Source organism: Schistocerca americana, chromosome 7 (genome assembly GCF_021461395.2).
Source record: "Schistocerca americana isolate TAMUIC-IGC-003095 chromosome 7, iqSchAmer2.1, whole genome shotgun sequence".
NCBI classification, from domain to species: Eukaryota; Metazoa; Arthropoda; class Insecta; order Orthoptera; family Acrididae; genus Schistocerca; species Schistocerca americana.
The window spans coordinates 513,398,568-513,423,959 of record NC_060125.1 but is presented as its reverse complement, the minus strand read 5'-3'; the positions used below and the strand labels follow the sequence as shown (position 1 = coordinate 513,423,959).

Below are 25,392 nucleotides of genomic sequence, written 5' to 3'. Positions count from 1 at the left end.
CTCCCCGGGAACGTCTCATTCCAGACGAGTGTAACCCCAATGTTTGCATGGTAGAGTAATAATGGTGTACGCGTACATGGAGACAGAGTTTGCGCAACCAACGCAGGACATAGTGTAACTGAGGCGGAACAAGGGGAACCAGCCCGCACTCGCCGAGGCAGATGGAAAACCGCCTTAAAAACCATCCACAGGCTGGTCGGCACACCGGACCTCGACACTAATCGGCAGGGCGGATTTATACCAGGGACCGGCACACCTTCCCGCTCGGAAAGCAGTGTTTTAGACAGCATGGCTAGCCGGGCGGGCAAGTTAAAAAAAAAATGGCTCTGAGCACTATGGGACTTAACAGCTATGGCCATCAGTCCCCTAGAACTTAGAACTACTTAAACCTAACTAACCTAAGGACAGCACACAACACCCAGCCATCACGAGGCAGAGAAAATCCCTGCCCCCCCGGGAATCGAACCCGGGAACCCAGGCGTTGGAAGCGAGAACGCTACCGCACGACCACGAGATGCGGGCGGCAACTTATCCATACCGACATAACTCAAGCTATTAATTAATTCTTTAAGTACACTTCCTTACGTAAAAAAAGAAGGAACGGTCGGATGTCAATATAACTTCATACATATACACACCGTCGGCCGGTATGTAAGTGATAGAGTTTCAGTTCTCTGTGACAGGTAGAATGGCGAACAGAGTACGTTAGTGTTGATCGTGTTTAGTGCCGTTACCAGGCCTGAGACGGTATATAAAGTGCGTGAACAGCATCAGATGCTAAGAGATCACTATGGAGGATACAGAGATGCCGCGTGCTCGTGTGGAACAGCGATATCAGCACCTAACAGAGTTTCAGATAGGCTTTATTGTGAGGCTCCATTGTGCCGGCTGGTCGAACCGTGAAATATCCGGATTTGTAAGGCATCTGGATGTGCCAGTGGCCCAGTGGCGGACTGCATGGAAACGTGATGACAGGCGTACTCTTCGTCAAGGCTCCGATCAACCTGGGAGAATAGCCCTATAGTCCAAGTACATACAATCGCTTCACATACGCGTTTGTTATCTGGGAACAAGTAATGGACTCCCCGCCCATCTTCTGTCATTCCGCATTATTAATCGGAGACTAGCAGAAGTCGAACTAAGGAGTTACCGTTCCATTCGTAGGCTGCCGTTAACCACAGCGCAAACGGCTGCATTTGGGATGGTGGGAAGCATGCACTGGTGATGAATGGTGCAGAACTGTATTTAGTGATGAATCGCGGTTCTGCATACCCTAGATAACCACTGTCGGCGAGTACGGTGGTAGCCGGGGAAGAGGTCCCATTATCTCACTGTTTTGGAGAGGCACAGCGATGTTACTTCTGGCGTCACGATGTGGGTAGCCATCGGGCATGACATCGATTGATAGTGACTGAGAGAACTTTGACGGCACAACGGGCATCTTGCGTTCTCTCATGCGACAGCATCGTCGTGCCATTTTTCATCAGGACAATGCTGATCAACACATGCTACGTACCTTTATGAACTGTCTGCATAACGTTTAGGTAGTCCAGAGGCCAGGAAGATCCCCAAATATCTCCCCTATAGAGCACGTGAGTGAGCAGCTGAAACGTCAGCTCCGACCCATTTCCTGTACTCGGGATATCAAGGACGAGTTGCAACAGCTGTGGTCCAGCTTATCTCAGAAGAGGATACGACATTATGACGTCCTTCCCAACCGAATAAGTGCATACATCCAGACCAGGAGTGGCGGGGCTGCGAGGTATGCACTTATTCGGTTGGGAAGGACGTCATTTTTGTAAATTTGACTCGATTTTGTAATCACTGGAATAGCCCGTGAAGTAGAATAACAGCCCTCTCAACCCTTGAAGTTTCATTTTCTTCCCTCTTCCAATTCTTGGTGCTTAATTTTTTTTTTTTTTTTTTTTTTTTTTTTTTTTTTTTTTTTTTTTTTTTGTTGTCTGGCAGTGCACCATTAAGCTATTCCATTGTACAAGTCTCGTTTAGAAGGATTCAAAGCGAAAAATGGAAATTATGCTGTTTTTTCGTGTAGGGGAAACTTGACGAAAAGAAGAATAGTAATTGTAATTTTTATTTGATTGTCATGATTACAAAGTTTTTTTTAATGACGTTACCGTTTACGGCTATGCGATTGCCGTCTGTCTTCAAAATTGTATGGAATAGACGAAACCGGTAATTTTATTCGGAAAACTTTGCAATAAAGACTATCAAATAAAAATTATATACATCATGATTGCCCTCCCGATTGTCATTTTATGTAAAATTCTGTTCAGGATATTAATTAGTGCCGGTCGGGGTGGCCGAGCGGTTCTAGGCGCTACAGTCTGGAACCGCGCGACCGCTACGGTCGTAGGTTCGAATCCTGCCTCGGGCATGGATATGTGTGATGTCCTTAGGTTAGTTAGGTTTAAGTAGTTCTAAGTTCTAGGGGTCTGATGACCTCAGATGTTAAGTCCCATAGTGCTCAGGGCCATTTGAACGATTTTTTATTAATTAGTAATAAGGGTGAAAAGATTGTTAATGAGCAATCATTAAAGAAATAATGTTGAGATTAAAAGAGATTTAAGTAGTTAAATTTAACAATCACTTGTGAACAATTAGGAACAGTAATTGCCCATACACGATGTTACAGCTAAATCTTCATTGTTTTCGTGAGGTACAATATAGAATGACACTAACCGTAGTGAAGACGACACTGCAACAGTAGTGATAAGTGTGAGTTTAATTGGAATCGTTAGTGTCGAAATGCTTGTCAAATAAACAATGACGGACTTACGTATTTCGCTCATTCACAGTTATAGGATATTGTCTATTTTGATGGAATGGACTATATGAATTAAAAATACGTAACGACGTTTAAATCGAATCAGCGGGACATGGGATGTGTACTAGGCACAAGCTACGGCTCTTAGTCTTCCCCCGTTCATGACTGTGTAAGTTCTACTATTCCCTCACTATCCCCCAACTAAATAAATTCCTATGAAATTATATGTTCCAGAGCCTCAATTTCATCTATGATAATTTCGATTGTCTGTATTAAACTTGTGAATGATAGTATTCCTGAGAAACAGGTCACAATGTAAGAGGAACCTCATAAGAAGCGATCAAAAGTGGATTAAACTGCCATGATCTTGATGGAAATCAGGAATCTCTGAATGCGAACCAAACGCGTGCTTAACACTTTTTTGAAGCGACCGAGCGAGGTGGCGCAGCGGTTAGCACACTGGACTCGCATTTGGGTGGACGAAGGTTCAAACCCTCGTCTGCCCATCCAGATCTGGGATTTCTGTGATTTCCCTAAATCGCTCCAGACAAATGGCAGCATGGTTCTTTTGAAAGGGCACGGCCGATTTGCTTCCCCATCCTTGGCACCATCCGAACTTGTGCTCCGTCTCTAATGACTTCGATGTCAACGGTACGTTAAACTCAATCTTCCCTCCTTCCTTATTTTAAGGAAGCGGCTGTTTCAAATGTGGCTCGCGCCACCTGACGTCATTCAGCCTTCAGGCAGACAGTTAATGCCAAGAGGTTGTCAAGTTCACTCAGCTCTCCTAACCACGCATGCGTTATTGTTGCCTTCCTCTGGAAGATTCCAAACGCTACTGTCTTCCCTGTGTAAGCAGAATATTGTGCCACCCCAAGGTCTGTAGGTTTACTCAGTATTACTATAACTATGGCGGACACTAATATCGGAGGCTGGAGTGTTTTAATCGAATGTCGCTGCTTAGAAACAGAGACGATTTTATTCGAAATATATTGCAAACAAACTGATACATTCTACATCATTTCGAGGGAGCGAAATCGTGGCTCCTGGAACATGCAAACAATTCATTAAATAACTCAGATGAGCAACGATGGAACAAGTTGCCAACTGTCACGATTCAGTGCAAACTACACTGCATGCTCTGAATGTGCTGCGATTTTTGGTCAAAAGTCAGCAGTCGTTAGACTCTGAGTTTACTGGTATTTTCCTAGTGCAGCCTTTCGAGAGGAATTAAGTGAACTACACTCCTGGAAATTGAAATAAGAACACCGTGAATTCATTGTCCCAGGAAGGGGAAACTTTATTGACACATTCCTGGGGTCAGATACATTACATGATCACACTGACAGAACCACAGGCACATAGACACAGGCAACAGAGCATGCACAATGTCGGCAATAGTACAGTGTATATCCACCTTTCGCAGCAATGCAGGCTGCTATTCTCCCATGGAGACGATCGTAGAGATCCTGGATGTAGTCCTGTGGAACGGCTTGCCATGCCATTTCCACCTGGCGCCTCAGTTGGACCAGCGTTCGTGCTGGACGTGCAGACCGCGTGAGACGACGCTTCATCCAGTCCCAAACATGCTCAATGGGGGACAGATCCGGAGATCTTGCTGGCCAGGGTAGTTGACTTACACCTTCTAGAGCACGTTGGGTGGCACGGGATACATGCGGACGTGCATTGTCCTGTTGGAACAGCACGTTCCCTTGCCGGTCTAGGAATGGTAGAACGATGGGTTCGATGACGGTTTGGATGTACCGTGCACTATTCAGTGTCCCCTCGACGATCACCAGTGGTGTACGGCCAGTGTAGGAGATCGCTCCCCACACCATGATGCCGGGTGTTGGCCCTGTGTGCCTCGGTCGTATGCAGTCCTGATTGTAGCGCGCACCTGCATGGCGCCAAACACGCATACGACCATCATTGGCACCAAGGCAGAAGCGACTCTCATCGCTGAAGACGACACGTCTCCATTCGTCCCTCCATTCACGCCTGTCGCGACACCACTGGAGGCGGGCTGCACGATGTTGGGGCGTGAGCGGAAGACGGCCTAACGGTGTGCGGGACCGTAGCCCAGCTTCATGGAGACGGTTGGGAATGGTCCTCGCCGATACCCCAGGAGCAACAGTGTCCCTAATTTGCTGGGAAGTGGCGGTGCGGTCCCCTACGGCACTGCGTAGGATCCTACGGTCTTGGCGTGCATCCGTGCGTCGCTGCGGTCCGGTCCCAGGTCGACGGGCACGTGCAGCTTCCGCCGACCACTGGCGACAACATCGATGTACTGTGGAGACCTCACGCCCCACGTGTTGAGCAATTCAGCGGTACGTCCACCCGGCCTCCCGCATCCCCACTATACGCCCTCGCTCAAAGTCCGTCAACTGCACATACGGTTCACGTCCACGCTGTCGCGGCATGCTACCAGTGTTAAAGACTGCGATGGAGCTCCGTATGCCACGGCAAACTGGCTGACACTGACGGCGGCGGTGCACAAATGCTGCGCAGCTAGCGCCATTCGACGGCCAACACCGCGGTTCCTGGTGTGTCCGCTGTGCCGTGCGTGTGATCATTGCTTGTACAGCCCTCTCGCAGTGTCCGGAGCAAGTATGGTGGGTCTGACACACCGGTGTCAATGTGTTCTTTTTTCCATTTCCAGGAGTGTATTTCATTAGAGATTACGTTTGCAGTTAGTTTACGAAAATTTACTTTATCATCTTGCACTATGATGTGAACTTTTTGAGTTGTCTACTTCGTGTTGGCTTCAAATGGTTTGGCAGCAGCGCGCTTCTACTTCTTTTGTGAGTTTTACGGCCACATTTGAGCTCCTTAATCCTGGCACCACTGAACACCACTGAGAGTTCACATGAACTTCATCTACTGCGGGTTTGATCTACGCAGCTGTCGAAAACTTCAAAAGAAATGATTTTCCTCCAAAACGCCATATTAAAGCTTCACATAACTGCAAACTAACAACATGACATCGCATCAGAAAAGCGTTTCTAGAGACGTTCCCAACAGCACTTCTGCGTTTTAATGAAAATTTGTCAATCAACGTACGTTGGTTTGGTTGGACTGTAGCGAAAGATTTTAGGCCTGGAATTTAAGAAGTTTAATGAGGGAGAATGAAACATGGTGGTTCGGGATAATAGAACCTTTTCCGCCGAGAGGACTCGGCAGAAAATAATTGTTGAGAGAAGTAGAAGGTAGGACGAGTTCTCCCGTTGTGATGAGGACGTTTGTTAAAGCTAACACGCGGCACCATGTGGAGCACGTGGTAACGAACATAAACACACACACACACACACACACGCACACGCGCGCACACGTACCATGCAGGAATATGTTACATACTTAGACCATACGTTTTAATTGTGATACTATTTTATGTCGATTTTTCCTTCGCGATATGGTTTTTTATTATACCTGAAATTATGAATTACATTTCTTGAACGTACAGAGATAATAAGATTTAATTTGTGGTCTCATATTTCAGGTTTATGCACCTTGGATCAAGCACGTCTTTTTGGAAGAGTTTAGCGGTGGGAACTACGTAATACCAAAGTAAGTGTTAGTCTGTATTTAGAAGTATTTGGGTTGTTTATACCGGTTGGTACATTTTTGTACTTCTTGGCTTAATGTACGTGTGTTCCGTTCAGTGTTTCATATGTAGTTATGCTGTTTTAACTTTGCGCTTTTGCGTACCCGTGAAAAATGGTGCCGGAAGAAAAACATGTAGTAGGTGTCTATTGCTAACTGATTTTCCAGATGTTCTACCTAATACGTGTACGGTTGAATGTAGACACGGTCTTCAAGTGTTTTCTGAATTTTTTTGTAACTTTAATTGAATTTTCCGTTGGTGTTTGACAGCACGTGATAAAAATATTAAATAGGGAATATTTGATAATGTTCTGCAAAATTTCGTTTATTTCACTAGTAACCTCCTTTCAGTTTCTTAAGCCGTCGACAGGTAACAAATTAATACCGCTAACACAGATAAAACTACGCGCTACTTACACAGACATTATTTATGTAGAAGATACAAAAATAATGACATGTAGATGTTTACTTTAAATGGACTACATTTTTATGTCACGAAAAATAGTTAAATATAATTAAAAAAGGAAAAATGAAAGTTTTTTAATGTGCAGATACTTTTAACAACAGATGGAAAATCATGCTGAATTTAAACTTTTAATGTAATATTTGTACAACGAAAACCTGATTTAACAGAGGGGAGAAAAGAAAAAGTCACCTTTCTGCTTCTCTTAACGGAATGTGAAACTTCACAAACTGCATTCGTGTGGGAGGTTTTCAGGTGAAAGACGACCGGTAAAGCTTGAATCTTTGTCTGAGCTTCCAGTTTCTGCCACGTTCATGTAATCTGACTCGCACAGCTCTTCCCTCATGTCCAACATATACTTTTCCAAATGTTTGCATGTGATTTTCTACGCACCGGTCTGAGCCAAGTGTTGCAGTTTGTCTTTACTATTAAATGACATTTTTTATACTTTTTTGACATTAGAAAATGCAGGTCTTTAGTTTGCGAGACTTCCAACTTCTTTGCGAGCTTATCTGAATTTTTGGGATTGTTGAATAGTGCACCAGTTTTAGTAACCTCTGTCTGGTTCATGTACGTCGTATAATTTCACTCATTATCTCTTTTTGTAATATATTATCAATCAGGGCAGTGGCCTAGCCATTACATAAGAAGCCAAAGTTGAGTTCGATTGTGGTTTATGAGTGAAGTGGAATCAGGACTTTTGGGTCCTCAGTTCCTCTTCAGATGATGCCTGGTTCAGTCTATCACTGTTATTGTACAAAAAGAATCTGCACCATTATGCATAAAAAAATCCCCATCAGTAATTTGAAGAGCCTTTGCTCAACCTCGAGGTTGGTGTATGGTGCGCAATATTTAGTGCAAGCATCATAACACGATAATTTCATCAAGCTATTAATGCTGACAGGCATGTCCAGAAACTGTTTAATCACATATGAATCAGATCACGGATGATGAACGGCTGTATGGATATTTTCAGAAAGACGAAGCGCCTGCACACACCGCCTTTACAACTAGTCACGAGAGCATGAGATGTTTGGTGAGGAGAGGTCAGTCAGCAGACTGCTGCCCACCCTGTCCGCCAAATCATTCATGTACATAGAGAACAACAGCGGTCCTGTCACACGTCCCTGGGGCTCTCTTGACGATATCCTTGTCTCTGATGAACACTCGCCGTCGACCGTCGAGGACAACATACTGGGTTCTATTACTTAAGAAGTCTTCGAGCCACTCACATATCTGTGAACTTATTCCATATGCTCGTACCTTCGTTAATAGCCTGCAATGGGGCTCCGTGTCAAGTGCTTTCTGGAAATCTAAAAATTTGAAATCTGTCTGTTGACCTTCATCCACAGTTCTCAGCATGTCAAGTGAGAAAAGGGCAAGCTGAGTTTCGCACGAGCAATGCTGTATAGAACCATGCTGATTCGTGGACATAAGCTTCTCAGCTTCAACTGAGAATGTGTTCAAGGATTCTGCACCAAACAAAAGTTAGGGATATTGGTCAGTAATTCTGCGGCTCTGATCTTTTACCTTTGTTATAAACTGCAGTCGCCTGCGCTTTTTTCCAGACGCTTGGGACTTTTTGCTGGGCGAGAAATTAACGGTAAATGCAAGCTACGTAAGGGACCAATGCCGTAGAGTGCTCCTTGTAAAATCGAATTGGGATTCCATCCGGACGTGATGATTTATTTGTTTTCAAATCTTTATGCTTATTTCTACGTCGTCCATACAGGAATCTGTTCGATGGTCAAATGACCGTATGTTTGTACGGTTCTTGTTCTCCTGAGTGAACGGTTTCTTGAATGTGAAGTTTAAAGCCGGCCGCGGTGGCCGTGCGGTTCTGGCGCTGCAGTCCGGAACCGCGGGACTGCTACGGTCGCAGGTTCGAATCCTGCCTCGGGCATGGGTGTGTGTGATGTCCTTAGGTTAGTTAAGTTTAAGTAGTTCTAAGTTCTAGGGGACTTATGACCTAAGATGTTGAGTCCCATAGTGCTCAGAGCCATTTGAACCATTTTTGAAATTGAAAACTTCGGCTGCCACACCAGACTGGTCAACATGGGACTAAATGGAAGCCTTAGACCCGCTTAGCGATTTTACGTACGACTACAATTCTCTTGGGTTCTCTGCCAGATCTTTCGCTAAGGTGCGACGGTGCAGTTGTTTTCTTCGCGCATTGACCTTTTCACAGACGCACGAATCTCTACTAACCTTCGCTTGTAGCCATTTGGGAGTACCCTTTTGAACCTAGAGTGCAATAACCTCTGCTTCCTCAGGATCTTATGAATTTCGTTATTAAACCATAATGAGTCTTCTCCATCCCTTATCCACGTAATTCTCCAGACCACGTTTTACAATCAACTTAAATTTTGCCCGTAATTTCTCTACATCTGTCTTAATGGTGAGCACACTGTTTTCTTTGTCTCGATGACGAACAGAGCAAACAGGAATTATAACACTTGTGTCGTCCGTGCTGAAGGAACAATCCTCTGCAGAAGCTGACGTCAAAGTACGTCAAGGGCAAGGATACGAGGACAGCGATAATAAAATTAAAGAGAGAGGGCCTGAGAAGCAGCTGTACTGAGAATCATTCCTCTTGCAGCCTGTGGACTGAAAATCATGGTAGTGAAGGAGAAGGGGGAGGAGCGCGGTAACAAAAATAGGACAAAGAAATGACACTGTTGTACAAGGTATCCTCCACCACAGACTGCTCAGTAGCATACAGACCGTAAGTTTAGATGTAGATGATCTGCGTATTAAATAGTCATCTGAGTAGCAAACCTAGCTACATTTCGGTATAGACAAGCTGTTTTCTATTAAGCGTGATTGAGGCACGTTCGAGTGGACAGATAACTGAGTTGCCTTGTGGCCGTTGCAGCATAGACTCGGTGGTGCTGGGCGGCACTAGCCAGCACAGAGACTGGGAGTGCGATGTGCGGCCAGAGGACTCAGAGCACGTGCTGGGTGGCTGCGCGAGACTGCTGCCTGCGCTGCGGAGTGCACCCCTGCTCGTCCAGTGGGCAGGGCTGAGACCCGCCAGGCGCCGAGTGCGTCTCGAGGCTCAGCGCCTGCCCGGCTCAGCGCTCAAGGTGAGTACTACGCACTGTGGCTCATACACCTGCTGGTCCAATGCAGAGGGCTGAGGGCCCTAAGATGCCGTATGTGGCTTGAGACTCAGCGCGCACCTGGCTCAGTGCTCAATGTGAGTCCTATGCTCATAGCATATCCAAAAAGCACTGTAGCTCATCCCCTGATGGTCCAATAGAAGGGGCTGAGGGCTGCCAGTTGCCATGTGTGGCTTGAGGCTCAGCACCTGCACAGCTCAGCGTTCAAGGCGGGTACTGTGAACATAGAACGTCTGAAACACACCCCTGCTGGTCTTGTGGATGGCGCTGTCTCCTGCCAGGTACCTGTGAAGCTTGAGGCTCAGCGCCTGTCCAGCTCGAGCTCAAGGTGAGCACCATGCACAAAGCAAGTCTCAAAGCCGCTGTGGCATCTGCTCCTTTTGGTCCAGTGGATGAGGCTGTGGCCTACCAGAAACTGTGACTTGAAGCACAGTGCCTACTCGCCCAATGCTCAAGGCAACACCTACAGACACAGGATGTGCCAAATGCGCTGTGGTATGTATCCTTGCTGGTCCAATTGATGGGGCCATAAACTCCCAGGAGGTTTGTGCAGCTTGATGCAACTGCCTGCTTGGCCCATCACTCAATATGAGTAATCTAAACTTGCTGCATCATGCATCCATGCTGATACAATGGAAGGATATGCAGCCTGATTGTAATGCATACACTTTGTGTCTAAACCTCTGCCTGATTCAACACTCAAGGTGAGTATCAAAGAAACACACACACACACACACACACACACACACACACACACACACACACACACACAAAAACACACACACACACACACACACACGCACGCACTTGCACAGAATGTGTCAATCATGATAGAGTGCGCACTCCAGGAGGTAGTTGCTGATTGAGGACCAGCAACTGCTCAGCTCAGTATGCAAAGTGTGTACTGCATACAAAGGAAGACCCAGATGCACGCAGTACACACCTCGAGTGCCGCAGCAAACAGGGCCTCAAGCTACTAAATGACTCATGTGGTTTGGTGCCTGGTGCCAGTCTTCAAGGTGAGTGTTACAGACACACGGTGTCACAAACTTACAACAGTGTGCCATCCCACTGGTCCTCTGGTCTTTTGGACAGCTTGGTGTCACATGTGGCTTGGGTTAAGGACTAGCCTGTTCAGCGTTCAAAGTGAGTACTACACACAAAGGATGTCCTGTCACATACTCCTGTCAGCCCAGAGCGTGGGTGCAAGTGGCAACTGATGCTTGAGACTCACAATGTGAGTACTGTATGCACAGGATACCCCTGCACTGTATTGCACAACCCTGCTGATTCAGTGGGTGAGATTACGGCCAGGGAGCACATATGGCTTGAGACTCAACGTCTGACTCGACCAATGATCAAAATGTGTGCTATATACTCAGGAAGTCCCAAACACGCTGCAGTGCGCATCTGTCTTGGTGCAGTCGCTCCCGCTCCAACCCCTAGACAGCAACTAGTGCTTGGAGTACAATCTGTGTACTGGACAGTTCTCTTTATAGACTTATAATCACAAGTGATGTTTTGCACCATTGCAAACTCAAGAAACACTTGGGTGCAGAGTGTTGCATTGAGAAACTCGGGGAGTGTACATAATGAAACAGAATCTTCAGAATGGGGAATAAGTATTATAGCTGTGCCACAGGGATCGACACTAGACCCACTGTTGTTACATATGAATGATCTTCCACAATATATCCAAGAAGTAGAAACACAAGGGTTGAATAAAAATATGGAAACACTGCGAGAAACGCATACTTGAATATAAACGCAGATGCTAGCCAAGCCTACATGTTGCGGCATTGTATTTGACCAAGAACGACATCTGTGCAATGTCCTCAATACGTTACAAGCGTCAGTCAAGGTCAGAACAGAGTTTTGTGTAGTTTTGAGTGCATTACGTCGGACATAATTGAATTCGAACGCGAGCGAATTGACGCTCGTGTGGTGGGTGCTTCTGTAACCGAGGTAGCCACAGTGTTTGGTGTTTTGAGAGGCACCGTACTGAATTTTTGGTTCAAATGGCTCTGAGCACTATGGGACTTAACATCTGAGGCCATCAGTCCCCTAGAACTTAGAACTACTTTAACTTAAGGACATCACACACATCCATGCCCGAGGCAGGATTCGAACCTGCGACCGTAGCAGACTCGCAGTTCCGGACTGAAGTGCCTAGAACCGCTCGGCCATAGCAGCCGGCTACTGAATTTTTCTACCGCATACAGGAAAAGCGGAGAAACATCATCTACCAAATCGCTAAACACGTTATTGCAGTGCCCGTGTTGTTAAGAAGGACGCGTTCCATAACATTGTTCTTACTGGAATAGGTCGTGCGACTGCAGTCGTAATGGCTTGTTCTCATAGTCGTGCGTAGTCGCTTGTAGTTGGCGACTAGCCTGAGAGGCAAAGCTCCGTGGAGGCTTTGTGATATCGAAAACCAGCCAATGTAAACCTTATAAGGTTTTGTTGCCATTGTAAACGGAAATAGTCTTTAGAGTTGTTTAGTGGTATAATTTTTCCTACTTCAACGCTCATTTCTTTATTTCCATTACTGGAAGCTTCTTCGTGACTCACTATTCTTCAATTGGCCGGTTGATAGAGTGTTGTGCCCTTATGTGATTAGCAGGTTCTTAGTCTGTTTTATCAAAAACTTAAAGTTATTGGACGGTGTACGTCAGTCTTTCATTGTCAGGCTCTTGGTACTGGATACATCCTGGCAGTCAATAATGAGCGAGTGGAATTTTTACAAATAATGTAGAATCAAAAAATTTCTGTTCATTTTGCTGCCAAGTTAGCTTCAAGAATGTTGTGCAGTTATAGAAATCAAAATATAGATAACTTGCAATAGGCCGTCTGTTACTCGAAAAGTGACTTCGTTTTTAACAGCGATGATCTATTTAAGGCTTCAAATTTCGTTGTTTGTAGTCATCGAGGAAGCAACTAGCTGACATCATCGGGTTGAAAACTTCAACATCAACTCTCGGGTAACCAAATAAAAGGAAATAGTTTGTTTCTGCTTTATTTGTAAAAATTCCTTCAACTCTCACTATCTGCCGTGACCACTTTCCCGATAGCAAAAGCTTGACGCTTTCTAAAATAACTTTAATTCTTCATTCCTACATAAAGAATGGGAAAACAGATTTCTGCGTACATGGGGACACAACAGTGTCTCTCTCATTGGATTGTCATTTGAATAAAAATGCAATAGTTCTATCATAACAGTAAAATTGAAAGTTGAGCGTTGAAGACAAAAAATAACGCCGCGAGACAACTCACACGGTTTTCTTTGGGTTATAAAATATTTTTTTCATAATTGGATACAAACCGACACTTTTCATCGACGCTGGGTGTCGCATCAAAGACATGTTGAGCAGCCTCTGTTTGGCTGACTCGTTACACACTGCAAAAACGAAATCGGAAATATGGGATGAAACACCAGGTGAAATGCAATAAATATTAAAATCCAATCAACGATTACGTACATTGTTGGATTTTGTCTACAAAGTCTGCTTAACGAGATTTGCTTCGTATGATTTTTGTTTCGTCGTATGATGATCTTGAAGACAAAGACAAGGTGATGGGCGATCTACTTGTGCTTGATAATCAGCTTCTGGATAGAACGGGAAGAAATGTCGAGGACGTAGCGAAAAATTACATTATATGTGGGACATGTAAAGAAATAGTAACGCTAATCTTAGTGTAAGTACTTACTATTTACCGAGACATTTTTGCAGACTTTGGTAGATATTTGCCACATTTTGATTTTTTACGTGCAGGTACCTGACGTGCGTCAATGTGTAAAATGAAACTGATTGTGAAGCAAAGATTTACTGCTGATTTTCATCCTGAGTTTGAGAAAAAAAGAAATTTCTTTACGAGGTTGTTGAAAGTACAAGGATGTTCAAGGTGCTTAATGAAAAAAAAAATAATTTGATGAAGAAACTGATGATGTTAGTGGGACTATGAAGGTGGATACTGAAGAGGCTGTGTCGTTAACGTTCGGGGATCTGTTAGAAATTGAGTAATTTAGAGGTTATAGAGATCAAAGATATGTTGAGGTGTGTGGGACTGAGCCAGATTAAAGTTCTGTTCGTATGGCAGGTGGCTCTAATATAGCATATACAGGGTGTTACAAAAGGGTACGGCCAAACTTTCAGGAAACATTCCTCACAGACAAATAAAGAAAAGATGTTATGTGGACATGTGTCCGGAAACGCTTAATTTCCATGTTACAGCTCATTTTAGTTTCGTCAATATGTACTGTACTTCCTCGATTCACCGCCATGATTTCATACGGGATACTCTACCTGTGCTGCTACAACATGTGCCTTTACAAGTACGACACAACATGTGGTTCATGCACGATGGAGCTCCTGCACATTTCAGTCGAAGTGTTCGTACGCTTCTCAACAACAGATTCGGTGACCGATGGATTGGTAGAGGCGGACCAATACCGTGGCCTCCACGCTCTCCTGACCACAACCCTCATGATTTTCATTTATGGGGGCATTTGAAAGCTTTTTGTCTACGCAACCCCGGTACGAAATGTAGAGACTCTTCGTGCTCGTATTGTGGACGGCTGTGATACAATACACCATTCTCCAGGGCTGCATCAGCGCATCAGGGATTCCGTGCGACGGAGGGTGGATGCACGTATCCTCGCTATCGGAGGACATTTTGAACATTTCCTGTAACAAAGTGTTTGAAGTCACGCTGGTACGTTCTGTTGCTGTGTGTTTCCATTCCATGATTAATGTGATTTGAAGAGAAGTAGTAAAATGAGCTTTAACATGGAAAGTAAGCGTTTCCGGACACATGTCCACATAACATATTTTCTTTCTTTGTGTGTGAGGAATGTTTCGTGAAAGTTTGGCCGTACCTTTTTGTAACACCCTGTATTATTCGTGTTTGGGAAACTGATCGATGCTTAACCGATGATGTCGCAAGTGTAATTTGCAGCTGTGAACTAATCCAAGATATCTCCATCAGTTACTGCACTGGATGGGATGATTGTGGATCATAAGACAGAGTACTGTGATCTTAAACTAAAGGCGATTGTTCCCTTCATTCTGCTGTGGTTGATATAACACCAAAAGATTGAAAAAGAGGTGAAGTTGTAGAGATGGGGCTGGAGGGATTGTCAGGGGGTCTTCAGAATTTTGGAGAAGGCTAGATACTGAGGTGGTTGGCCCAGAGGGGTGTTCTAGGCGTGGCCTAGACGTACAATTTATTGAACTTTAGCGTTGTTGTTACTTCCGTTGCAGGTGGTGCACAACTACGGGCACGGTGGTGCAGGCATAACTCTGAGCTGGGGCTGCGCTGGACACGCCGTTGACCTCCTGCAGCAGGAGCTGACAGCCTGCAAGCTCTGAGGGGCACCGTCGTCGTCTGCTAGAGGTTTTCCTAGGGGTTCCAGTTCCAGTGCAGTCAACCAGAATGCCGTTACATGAAAAATATTACTGCCTCTACACCTTCATCTACACTGTGTCAACACCTACAGCGACTACAGCGACCACTTTGAAGTGTGTGGTAGAGGCTGCGCTCCACTGTACAATATGTTAAAGTTTCTTCCTCTTACAATCGAGTGAGGAAGAATGACTGCTTAAATTCCTCTGTGTGCGCTGTAATTAGTCTAATCTTATCTTAATGACACCTACGAGAGCTAAACGTACAGGGTGTAGTACATTCTTAGATTGCTCACTTAATACTGGTTCTTGAAACTAGAGGAGACAGCTCCAGCAGGATAGTTGGCATCTTTCATAAACCCTCTGCCAGTTCAGGTTGTCAGAATGCTCTCCTATTCGTGCTGCCATTCATTGTATACATTCATTAATCCCGGATAGTTCTACATGGAATGGGTCAAACTCACCTGAGCAGTATCCTAAAATGAATTGCAAGGGTGCTTTGTAAGAAATTTGTTGTTGACTGATTGTATTTTCCTAGTTTCCTACCTATGCTCCGATGTCTGCCACCCACTTTGCGTACGACTAAGTCTATGTGATCATTCCATTTCATATTCCTGCAAGTTACCACACCAAGGTATTTGTATGACTTGACTGATACCATATGTGGCTCACTGATACTATAGTCACAGGATACTACGTTCTAGAGTTTTGTGAAATGAACAAATTTACGTGACTGAACATTTAAAGTGCATTGTCAGTCTTTGAACCACTTTGAAGTCTTATCACGATCTCACTGGATATTTGCGTAGCTTTTATCAGACATATCTGTACTACAGATAACATCGGCTGCAAAAAGCCTGATGTTCCTACTCACACTATTTACCGCATCATTAATACACAACATGAACAGTGAATGAAGAAGGCACCAATGTGTCATAAAGTATTCTCCAAATTATTAATATTACGTTATATAACAAATGAAGTAATTCAATCGGGACTATTGTTTACGTGGAAATGAACTTTCTGTTCTACTTTGTAATTTTCTACAGATTTTCGAAAAGTTCTGTTGATCTCCATTGTCTACTTGTGTATGAAGAATTCAGTTTGCACCTACAGAGGTTTGCTCTTTTCAGAATGAATCATTCGCCCTGTGACGGAATGTATCCTATAATGAAACTTCCTGACAGTTGGTTGGTTGGTTGGTTTGGGGAAGTGGACCAAACAGCGAGGTCATCGGTCCCATCGGATTAGGAAAGGATGGGGAAGGAAGTCGACCATACCGTTTCGAAGAAACCATCCCTGACAGATGGAAATTGTATACCAGACGGGGACATAACTCAGAGCCCTGATTTTTTTGCAGAAATATTCGTATCAGCTGAGCTATCCAGCCATGCACCAAGGCATCCCTCAAAGATTCAATCTACTCCTTTCTCCTATTTGTCGTAGTCCATCAATGTTTGCGGGAGACCCTTTGTTAAGTGTCTAAAGCAGTGTACAGCGATTGTCAAAATGAAGCTTTGAGCATTACTGTGAACTGTATCGGCATAGTTCAACCGCTGAAACATTGCCTGCAAAGGAGAACGATGTGAGTTCAAGCCCCACTTTGGCACACAGTTATTATCTTTAAAGAGTTTCCTCCTAGTTTCTTATATCAGGAAAGCACGTTATATCATCACATAAGTTACAGTAAGGTTCACTTCTGATCTGCCTACAATGATATTTAATTTTTTTATATGCGCCGCTATATGAGGGTAATTTTTTTTTGTAAAGAGGAACTCCCTCTCTTCTTTTTTATAGGCCACCTACTGCACCCATTGTTAATAGTGATAGTTGACAAGTGTAGAATTTGAAACAGAATTTATGGAGGTAATTTGAAACTTTAAAAAAATATTTTACATACTGTTGCTCTATCTGATTTCGATGCTTCCAAGAAACATTAACTGTAACAGTTTTCATTCTGTGTATGTATCTGCATATTTTGAGCTATTTACAATGACTAAAGGTTTATTTTCATTTTATGCACAGTGGACGGTCATTTAAATTTTTCACCTGGCAGATAGTGTACATATAATGCTTTTAGAATTCTTCACAAAATTAGCTGTGAAACCTATTTTTACAGCTACTGCTTTGGTTCCACTAACGACATGAACTGAATACTTATGATTAATGTTAATGGTGGAACTACTAAACAGTGAATTGTCACATTTTATTTTAAGAAATATTTTTTCGCTTAAGAACTATTTTAACTTAATTTGACACATTTTAAATAAATATGTTGAAATTCTGAATTTGTCTGCATAAGGATTCAAGAGAATACGACCGCTGAAGCGATTATGTCAGTGGTGCAGTCATTTAGTTATTTTTTATGTACAGAACTTTTTTTGTAGCAAGTGTAGAAATAAACCATTTGAATTACTTTACATAAAATATATGGTATCGATAGAAATTGCTGGAGTAGTCAATGCTAGATGTTAAGATTTTACAGCTCACAATATGTGATAGTAAAATATTTTAGCCGTCATTAAAAATTTGATGACACTGCTGCAACATGAAGGATTCAACGTCCATAAAACACTTACTGTACTAGGCGTAGTTCTTCTCTATTTGTGCATGATATTCTTGCATCTTAAGATTAGTTAAGCAAGGTCCCAGCACTTTTCACATTATTTTATCTACTAGCATGATGCAGATTTTCATTTTTTATATGTGACTACAACACATTTTATTTCTGAAATTGAAAAATAGCAGTGCATAGAAAACAAAATTTTGTACATTATGACTCAATAAAAATATATTGGGTGATGTACAGTAGTGTCAGGGACTGTAGTTAAAATGTTGTACTAACAACACTGCACACGAGAAACGTGGGACATAGGAGTCGATCAAAGATTCTTGCAACATTTCATGTGTCTAGCAAAATGCAATTCCTGACACTATGTGTACTTGGGATTTTGATGGATGCAGCGAAGATCACAAGTACTGTAATGTCGCTACACAGATTAAACTTGTGAGGAAGCCACCATGGAGTGTGGCAGTAGCAACCGTGGTCCAATGGTGACGTATGGGTCAGAATATCACATATGCGAAAGGACTGTGAGATGGACCTCCTTTGGCTGGTGGAAACTATACCACACAATGGTAGCAGCTGAAGCAGGCAGAACGATGTTACCATTCCAGGGCAAAATTCTTGCGAGCTACGAGACGGAGGTATGGGTAATGGTGCAACAAATGCGTGTCAGAGCCGCATAAATAGGTGTAAATTTTTAGGCAGATTCGTCATTGGCAGACTCCTGCCAAGGGGCTGTGGGTCATGTCCCATGTACGGCAGTCTCCATCCGCCTTTGCAGTGGGTGCAAGTGGCCCTGAGCCGCCATGAGTGACTGTCCCACAGAGGAACGCCATTGCATCAGAAGTAGCAGAACGCCACCCCACTCTGGCGACCCTGTCTGGCACCAGCTCGAGCTCAGTCCAGCGTCAGCAGTGCAGGGTGCCTTCGCGTGTATTGTTTCCGGGGCAGAAGCAGCCAACCTTCAGCCGATGCCAGCCAGAGTCGCTGGACCAGGGCATGTATGCCTCACATTGCTAATGATGTGGTATCTATTTGAAGTCGAACGAAACATTTCAATCGTCCACTAGTGTGTCACTGGGCCCAATGGCCCATCATTCCACTGCTCAACCCATCGAGTGCCATCTGAACTCTTCAGACTGCTGTCAGAAGAGTTGACAACACTACCAGTGGACAGCGGAGAGTCTACCACCCAACATCTGAACTGCAGCCCACGATATCTTCGTTGTGAAGTGAGCGAGACTATTGTTTGTGCTTCGGTTCAAATGGTTCAAATGGCTCTGAGCACTATGGGACTTAACATCTGAGGTCATCAGTCCCCTAGAACTTAGGACTACTTAAACCTAACTAACCTAAGGACATCACACACATCCATTCCCAAGGCAGGATTCGAACCTGCGACCGTAGCGCGTAGTGGTCACGCGGTTCCAGACTGAAGCGCCTAGATCCTCTCGGCCACTCCGGCTGGCGTTTGTGCTTCGGTGACGAACATAGAGTCAAGAGTTACACAGCGTCATAACTGCACAGTTACTTTTGTGAGGCTGGAGCAATCAGTCTATTCTCTCAGTTTAGGGGTAGTTCTATGGCTAGAACCCGTCCAATGTGTTCAGTGTAATTTTCTTAGGTATCCTGCCCCTTCTGCCGAATGAGTGTGGGCTGTACCAAAATGATTAAGTGTAGGTATAGAAACATGGATGATTTAAGTGCAGCAATATCTGCCACATTGTATGGTAATGGGTGTTGTATTGAGACCAGAGAGTCTGGGCCAGTTCGACAGGAAAAAGGAAGTGCAAGTGATTTTTACATCATGCAGAGTTGAACTACAGACGATGTTGCTGTGTTAGGTACTACAGGAAATGAACAAGAATTTGTTGGTGGTTGTATTGCAGATGTTATGACGCAAGCAGTACAGGAACATATATCTAGTCAGAAACAGGGTGAACAGAGAAAAAGAAAGAAAAGATGATTTCATAGGGTGAATCATCAAGGCGACAGACCTGCATCTGTTGAAGAGTTTATGCCAGAGACTGAGAATGTAGTGTGAGCACTCTTTGGGTCGCAGCCTTGCACGGGTAGCAGCTGACACGCAAAGCCGGCTCTTTTACAACACAGCCAAAGTCAGATGTATCCGACCAGTATGAAATCGATGTGCATGAGTCTGAAGCTAAACGATGTGATTGAACATCATACCAAAGTTAACTTACAGCGACAGAAAGCTGTTGCCAGTGTGGGGCTGTCACGAGAAGCGTCTGTTGAGAGAGACAAACTACTTAAACTGTGGACAAATACACTACTGCTTAATTCGCATGATATAGTGCCACCAGGCAGCAGGAAGCTATTTTGAGTTAGCAGGAGTACCAGAAAAGCAATCATTTCGAGGGGAATTCAGTCTGTAATGGGCTCTACAGAGGGAGTAATAAGTGGGACTACTTGTTAAGTGTTGTGAATGATGGCAGTGTATGTGGTTTTGTCTTTAGGATAGTTCTGAAAATGTTTTCAAGGGAAGCATGGGGTGATATGTTGTTGCAAGGACAAATGTCTGAAATTTGTTCCAAAACGAAGGGTTAAGAAACCACTGGATACACAGATGGGATACCAAGCATAAGATTTTAAATGAGCCAAACAACTTGTTGTTACAGTTGATATGTTGAGGATAAAGTGTCGAAAATGGGAGAGAGTCGTTTCTAGTTTGTAAATGTGGAATGGTGAGTTAGTTGTTTGTGCATAATCATTGCAAGATATCTGGCTGGGAATTTGTTTTGTAGTATTTGAATTAATGAGGATATGTTGTGGTATTAAGCAATGCGAGGAGAGAGTGCAAGGTACTGATATCCATAGTGAGTGTATGAGGAACATTGCAGTGTCAATATCGGATAAGAAATGAACTCGTAGAGCTTAAGGAAGACGTGAAGCAGCTGTAAAATTTAATTTAGTAAGTCTATAGTTTTTAGACTTGCCAGTCTAGTGTAGACATGGGAGTATGGACTTATCTTGCAGATCAAGGGTGAAACTAATCATGGTTGAGAACCAGTCTTGAGCTAGAGGTGAGGGGCCACGTCTTCCACGTGAGGGGGCAATATATGTCTCTACCCAGTTATCAGCAAAGTTTGTGAGAAAGCTGCTGTGGAGCGTTCCAGTAGCAACTTTGGGCTGGTAAGTTCAGTGTGGCAACAAGTAGGCTAGAATATCACCTATGCAAAAGGTCTGTGAGATGGGCCAGTCATGCTTGGTGAAATCTGCCAATAGCCAATACAGGCAGGGTGATGTCATCATAACAGGGCAAGACCCATGTTGTGAGCTGTATGATTGGAGGCTGTGTAATGGTACAACAGATGCATCTCAGAGCCATAAGAAAAGGTGTGAATTTTGAAGCAGACGCAGTACCACCACTAGCATAATGAGAGATCCGCACAAGCCAGTGAGACAACGGCACTGCTATCTGCAGCCATGGGCTTGAAACTGGGTTGGGCCAACAGCTGCCTGCACTGAGCCTCCATGCAGGACTTGGTGCCACAGCACTGCTGACCTGCCAGTCGCACCTGCCATCGCCAAACTACTGCCAGGGCACAGCGGATTGTGTCCTGCACATGGCAGTCTCCACCAGACTCCACAGTGGATGCAAGCAGGGCCTGAGTCGCCATGAGCAGCTGTTCCATAGCAGAAGTAGCAGAGGGTTGCCGACGTCAGGGCTGTGGCCCACTGTCAGGCAGGTGGCCGCAGCTCGGTCCCACTCAGCAACTCTGGGCATCTACATGTGTGTTTCCTTACCAGGATGGAATCAGCCATCTGTGAAGCGATGGCATCGAGAGTCAGCAGAGAGTGGTGCTCGTGGTTCACATTGTATTTGAAATTGAATAAAACAATTCTCTAGACCACCAGTGTGTCATTCGGCCCACCGCCCATCACTCTACCACTCACTCTACCGAGTGCCGTCTGCACTCTACAGTACAAGGAGATACTCCCCGAACATTGATAGCGGCATTTGGAACTATACACATTTGTACATTTCTTGTCATTTCGGGTGTATATCTGTTTGGTGTAGAAATTGGAAAGACGGAAATAGTTTAAAAGGAGAGAAAAGGGGAAAAAAATGTTCTGCGCAAGTTTATCGACATTTAGGCGGACACATAGAGTGAGATTAAACAGAATATGCTGCATAGCTTACAATATAGGCGAAGTATTTACAGATGAGTACACCGTAACTAGGTCTGACTCATCATTTTTGTGGTCATGACACTCATCTAGTGTATTCAGAAAGAATGGAAAATCTAGTAGATCACATGAGACCTCCTGTGAGAGAATATTCATCTGAATATTTGTATCATATGCTGACCACTGGTCAGGGTGAGGCGTCTAAGAAAGGTCATCTAAAATATCTTTTGAACAATTAAAAATATGGGGAGTGATTTACGCAAAGTTACAATGGACAATGTAGCGAACTTCCTGACTTATGCAAGTAATTTTTTTATTGTTTATAGCTGCTAAGTTATGACAATGACTGTTTTTTTAAATGAGGATATGTTACTTTTGCTATGACTTCGATCTTTAGAGTAGATATGAGGCTCTGGCAGCTGCAGTTGATCATTATTCTGTGCTATTAACATATGGAAAACTGAAAATGGATGTCGCCTTTGCTAGGTGTTCATAGAATAGGATTCTGAAAGAGTCAGTAGGCACTAATCTGTATTTAAGATAGGTAAAGTTAACACATTAACCTATGATTTGTTAACTAACAGTTTAATCTACGCATATTGCACCTCAGTCCACGTATTTTAGTCCACTGGGGGCCGAACCGCCAATAACCCTGGGTTCAGTGTGGGGCGGCGGTAGGGTGGATGGACTGTTGCGACCTGTTGTGGCGTTGTGGACCATTGAGGCTACGGCGGAACAAAGCCTCTCCGTCATTTAAGGCTCCCTGGTTCATTACACAATACAGTGAACAAAAATTCATGTGCAGGAAAGCCATCCGACGAAGCTACAGAGCACCAATGTTATAGGTGCCAGCGCCTGTAGATACATGTGTACATAGGGTGATTTCGTGATCATGTTAAGAACTTTCAGGGATGATAGGGATGGATAAATGAATCAATTTGAAGTAAGGGTTCATGTACCGGAAACGAACGATTCGAAAACTAAAACTGTTCTGGTACCTCTGGCAATGGAATACATGTACCAGTACTGTTGTTGCTAAGAATGTAGGGTATGCAACTTTCAGAGGTTGTGGTATGGGCCAAACCAAGAAAAAAGTCTAGTAAACATGTGCTCTAAAATGCAGACCTCAAGAGCTATGAGCACTTGCTCAATAGATGAGATGTGTTTCACACTAGCGAAGATGAGCAAGTGCTCATAGCTCCTCACCTATGCATTTTGGAACCCCTCTTTACTAGAAATTTTTCTTTTTTTCGTCCATACTACCACCTATCAAAGCTGCAGACGCTACATTGTTAGCAACAACAGTACCGGCACATGTATTCTACTGTCAGAGGTATCAGAATGATTTTCGCTTGTAACTTCGAAGTTGTTCGTTTCCGAACCAGGGACCCTTAACTCAAATGGATACATTAACCCGGGTCCATCGTCCTTGAAAGATCCTAACACCATCAAGGAATCACCCAGTATATACGTACATCTACAGGCGCCGGCGCCTACAACCTTGACGCTCTATAGCGTCGTTGGATGACGTTTCTAGACATCGATTCCTATTCAAAATATTATGTACTCACTCCCCTCTACAAGTCCTAGAAGTTTGTAATCGGACCTGCCGAACATCCTGTATAGCTGTACCTTCAGTTTAAACATCAACAGCAGCAAACATGTCAATGCGGGGATGATTTCGGATGGAGAGTTCCACTCAGTGGTGGCTTTCGAAAATCATCGATATAGTGATGCCAGATTCATAATATCCCTTTGTGAGTTTCCTCGTCTAAATGAAACTTCGATGCATGTTGGTGTCGCGTTCAAAGGAATTGATGAAGCCACATCAGTGATACTTGGCGATCGTATAATCACCTCAGGCGACTTCTCAGGGACGATTAAAATTTGTAATGGAAAAGAATGCACTCGTCTACAGGAGCAGACATTCAAAAACTTAACGTAAGCCAGTTGTGCTCTTCAGCATGCTCTGGGAAAGCAGCTAAGCTGGCAACCATACGAGTACAGATTCTATAAGGAAATGTGGACCAAACTCCTAACGCGTTGGAAGAAATCATAGCTCAACTATGTGGCCTATGCTTTGTGTCTGTACATGGGAATATGTATGAACCAGCCATGCCTGATGTGCACACTGGAATACCTTTATACACTCCTGGAAATGGAAAAAAGAACACATTGACACCGGTGTGTCAGACCCACCATACTTGCTCCGGACACTGCGAGAGGGCTGTACAAGCAATGATCACACGCACGGCACAGCGGACACACCAGGAACCGCGGTGTTGGCCGTCGAATGGCGCTAGCTGCGCAGCATTTGTGCACCGCCGCCGTCAGTGTCAGCCAGTTTGCTGTGGCATACGGAGCTCCATCGCAGTCTTTAACACTGGTAGCATGCCGCGACAGCGTGGACGTGAACCGTATGTGCAGTTGACGGACTTTGAGCGAGGGCGTATAGTGGGCATGCGGGAGGCCGGGTGGACGTACCGCCGAATTGATCTACACGCGGGGCGTGAGGCCTCCACAGTACATCGATGTTGTCGCCAGTGGTCGGCGGAAGGTGCACGTGCCCGTCGACCTGGGACCGGACCACAGCGACGCACAGATGCACGCCAAGACCGTAGGATCCTACGCAGTGCCGTAGGGGACCGCACCGCCACTTCCCAGCAAATTAGGGACACTGTTGCTCCTGGGGTATCGGCGAGGACCATTCCCAACCGTCTCCATGAAGCTGGGCTACGGTCCCGCACACCGTTAGGCCGTCTTCCGCTCACGCCCCAACATCGTGCAGACCGCCTCCAGTGGTGTCGCGACAGGCGTGAATGGAGGGACGAATGGAGACGTGTCGTCTTCAGCGATGAGAGTCGCTTCTGCCTTGGTGCCAATGATGGTCGTATGCGTGTTTGGCGCCGTGCAGGTGAGCGCCACAATTAGGACTGCATACGACCGAGGCACACAGGGCCAACACCCGGCATCATGGTGTGGGGAGCGATCTCCTACACTGGCCGTACACCACTGGTGATCGTCGAGGGGACACTGAATAGTGCACGGTACATCCAAACCGTCATCGAACCCATCGTTCTACCATTCCTAGACCGGCAAGGGAACTTGCTGTTCCAACAGGACAATGCACGTCCGCATGTATCCCGTGCCACCCAACGTGCTCTAGAAGGTGTAAGTCAACTACCCTGGCCAGCAAGATCTCCGGATCTGTCCCCCATTGAGCATGTTTGGGACTGGATGAAGCGTCGTCTCACGCGGTCTGCACGTCCAGCACGAACGCTGGTCCAACTGAGGCGCCAAGT

At 44.7% G+C, this 25,392-nt stretch overlaps 1 protein-coding gene across 1 annotated transcript in view; it reads left to right on the top strand.

The window, feature by feature from the left end:
• Nucleotides 1–17,390, top strand: part of LOC124621944 (D-aspartate oxidase) — an 85,586-nt gene extending 68,196 nt beyond the window's left edge. The window contains exons 5-7 of the mRNA XM_047147458.1: nt 6,282–6,349; nt 9,724–9,934; nt 15,232–17,390. Of these exons, the coding sequence (XP_047003414.1) occupies nt 6,282–6,349; nt 9,724–9,934; nt 15,232–15,339 (387 nt within the window). The 3' untranslated portion in view covers nt 15,340–17,390. The remainder of the gene's footprint in view (nt 1–6,281; nt 6,350–9,723; nt 9,935–15,231) is intronic.
• Nucleotides 17,391–25,392: the final 8,002 nt, after the last annotated feature.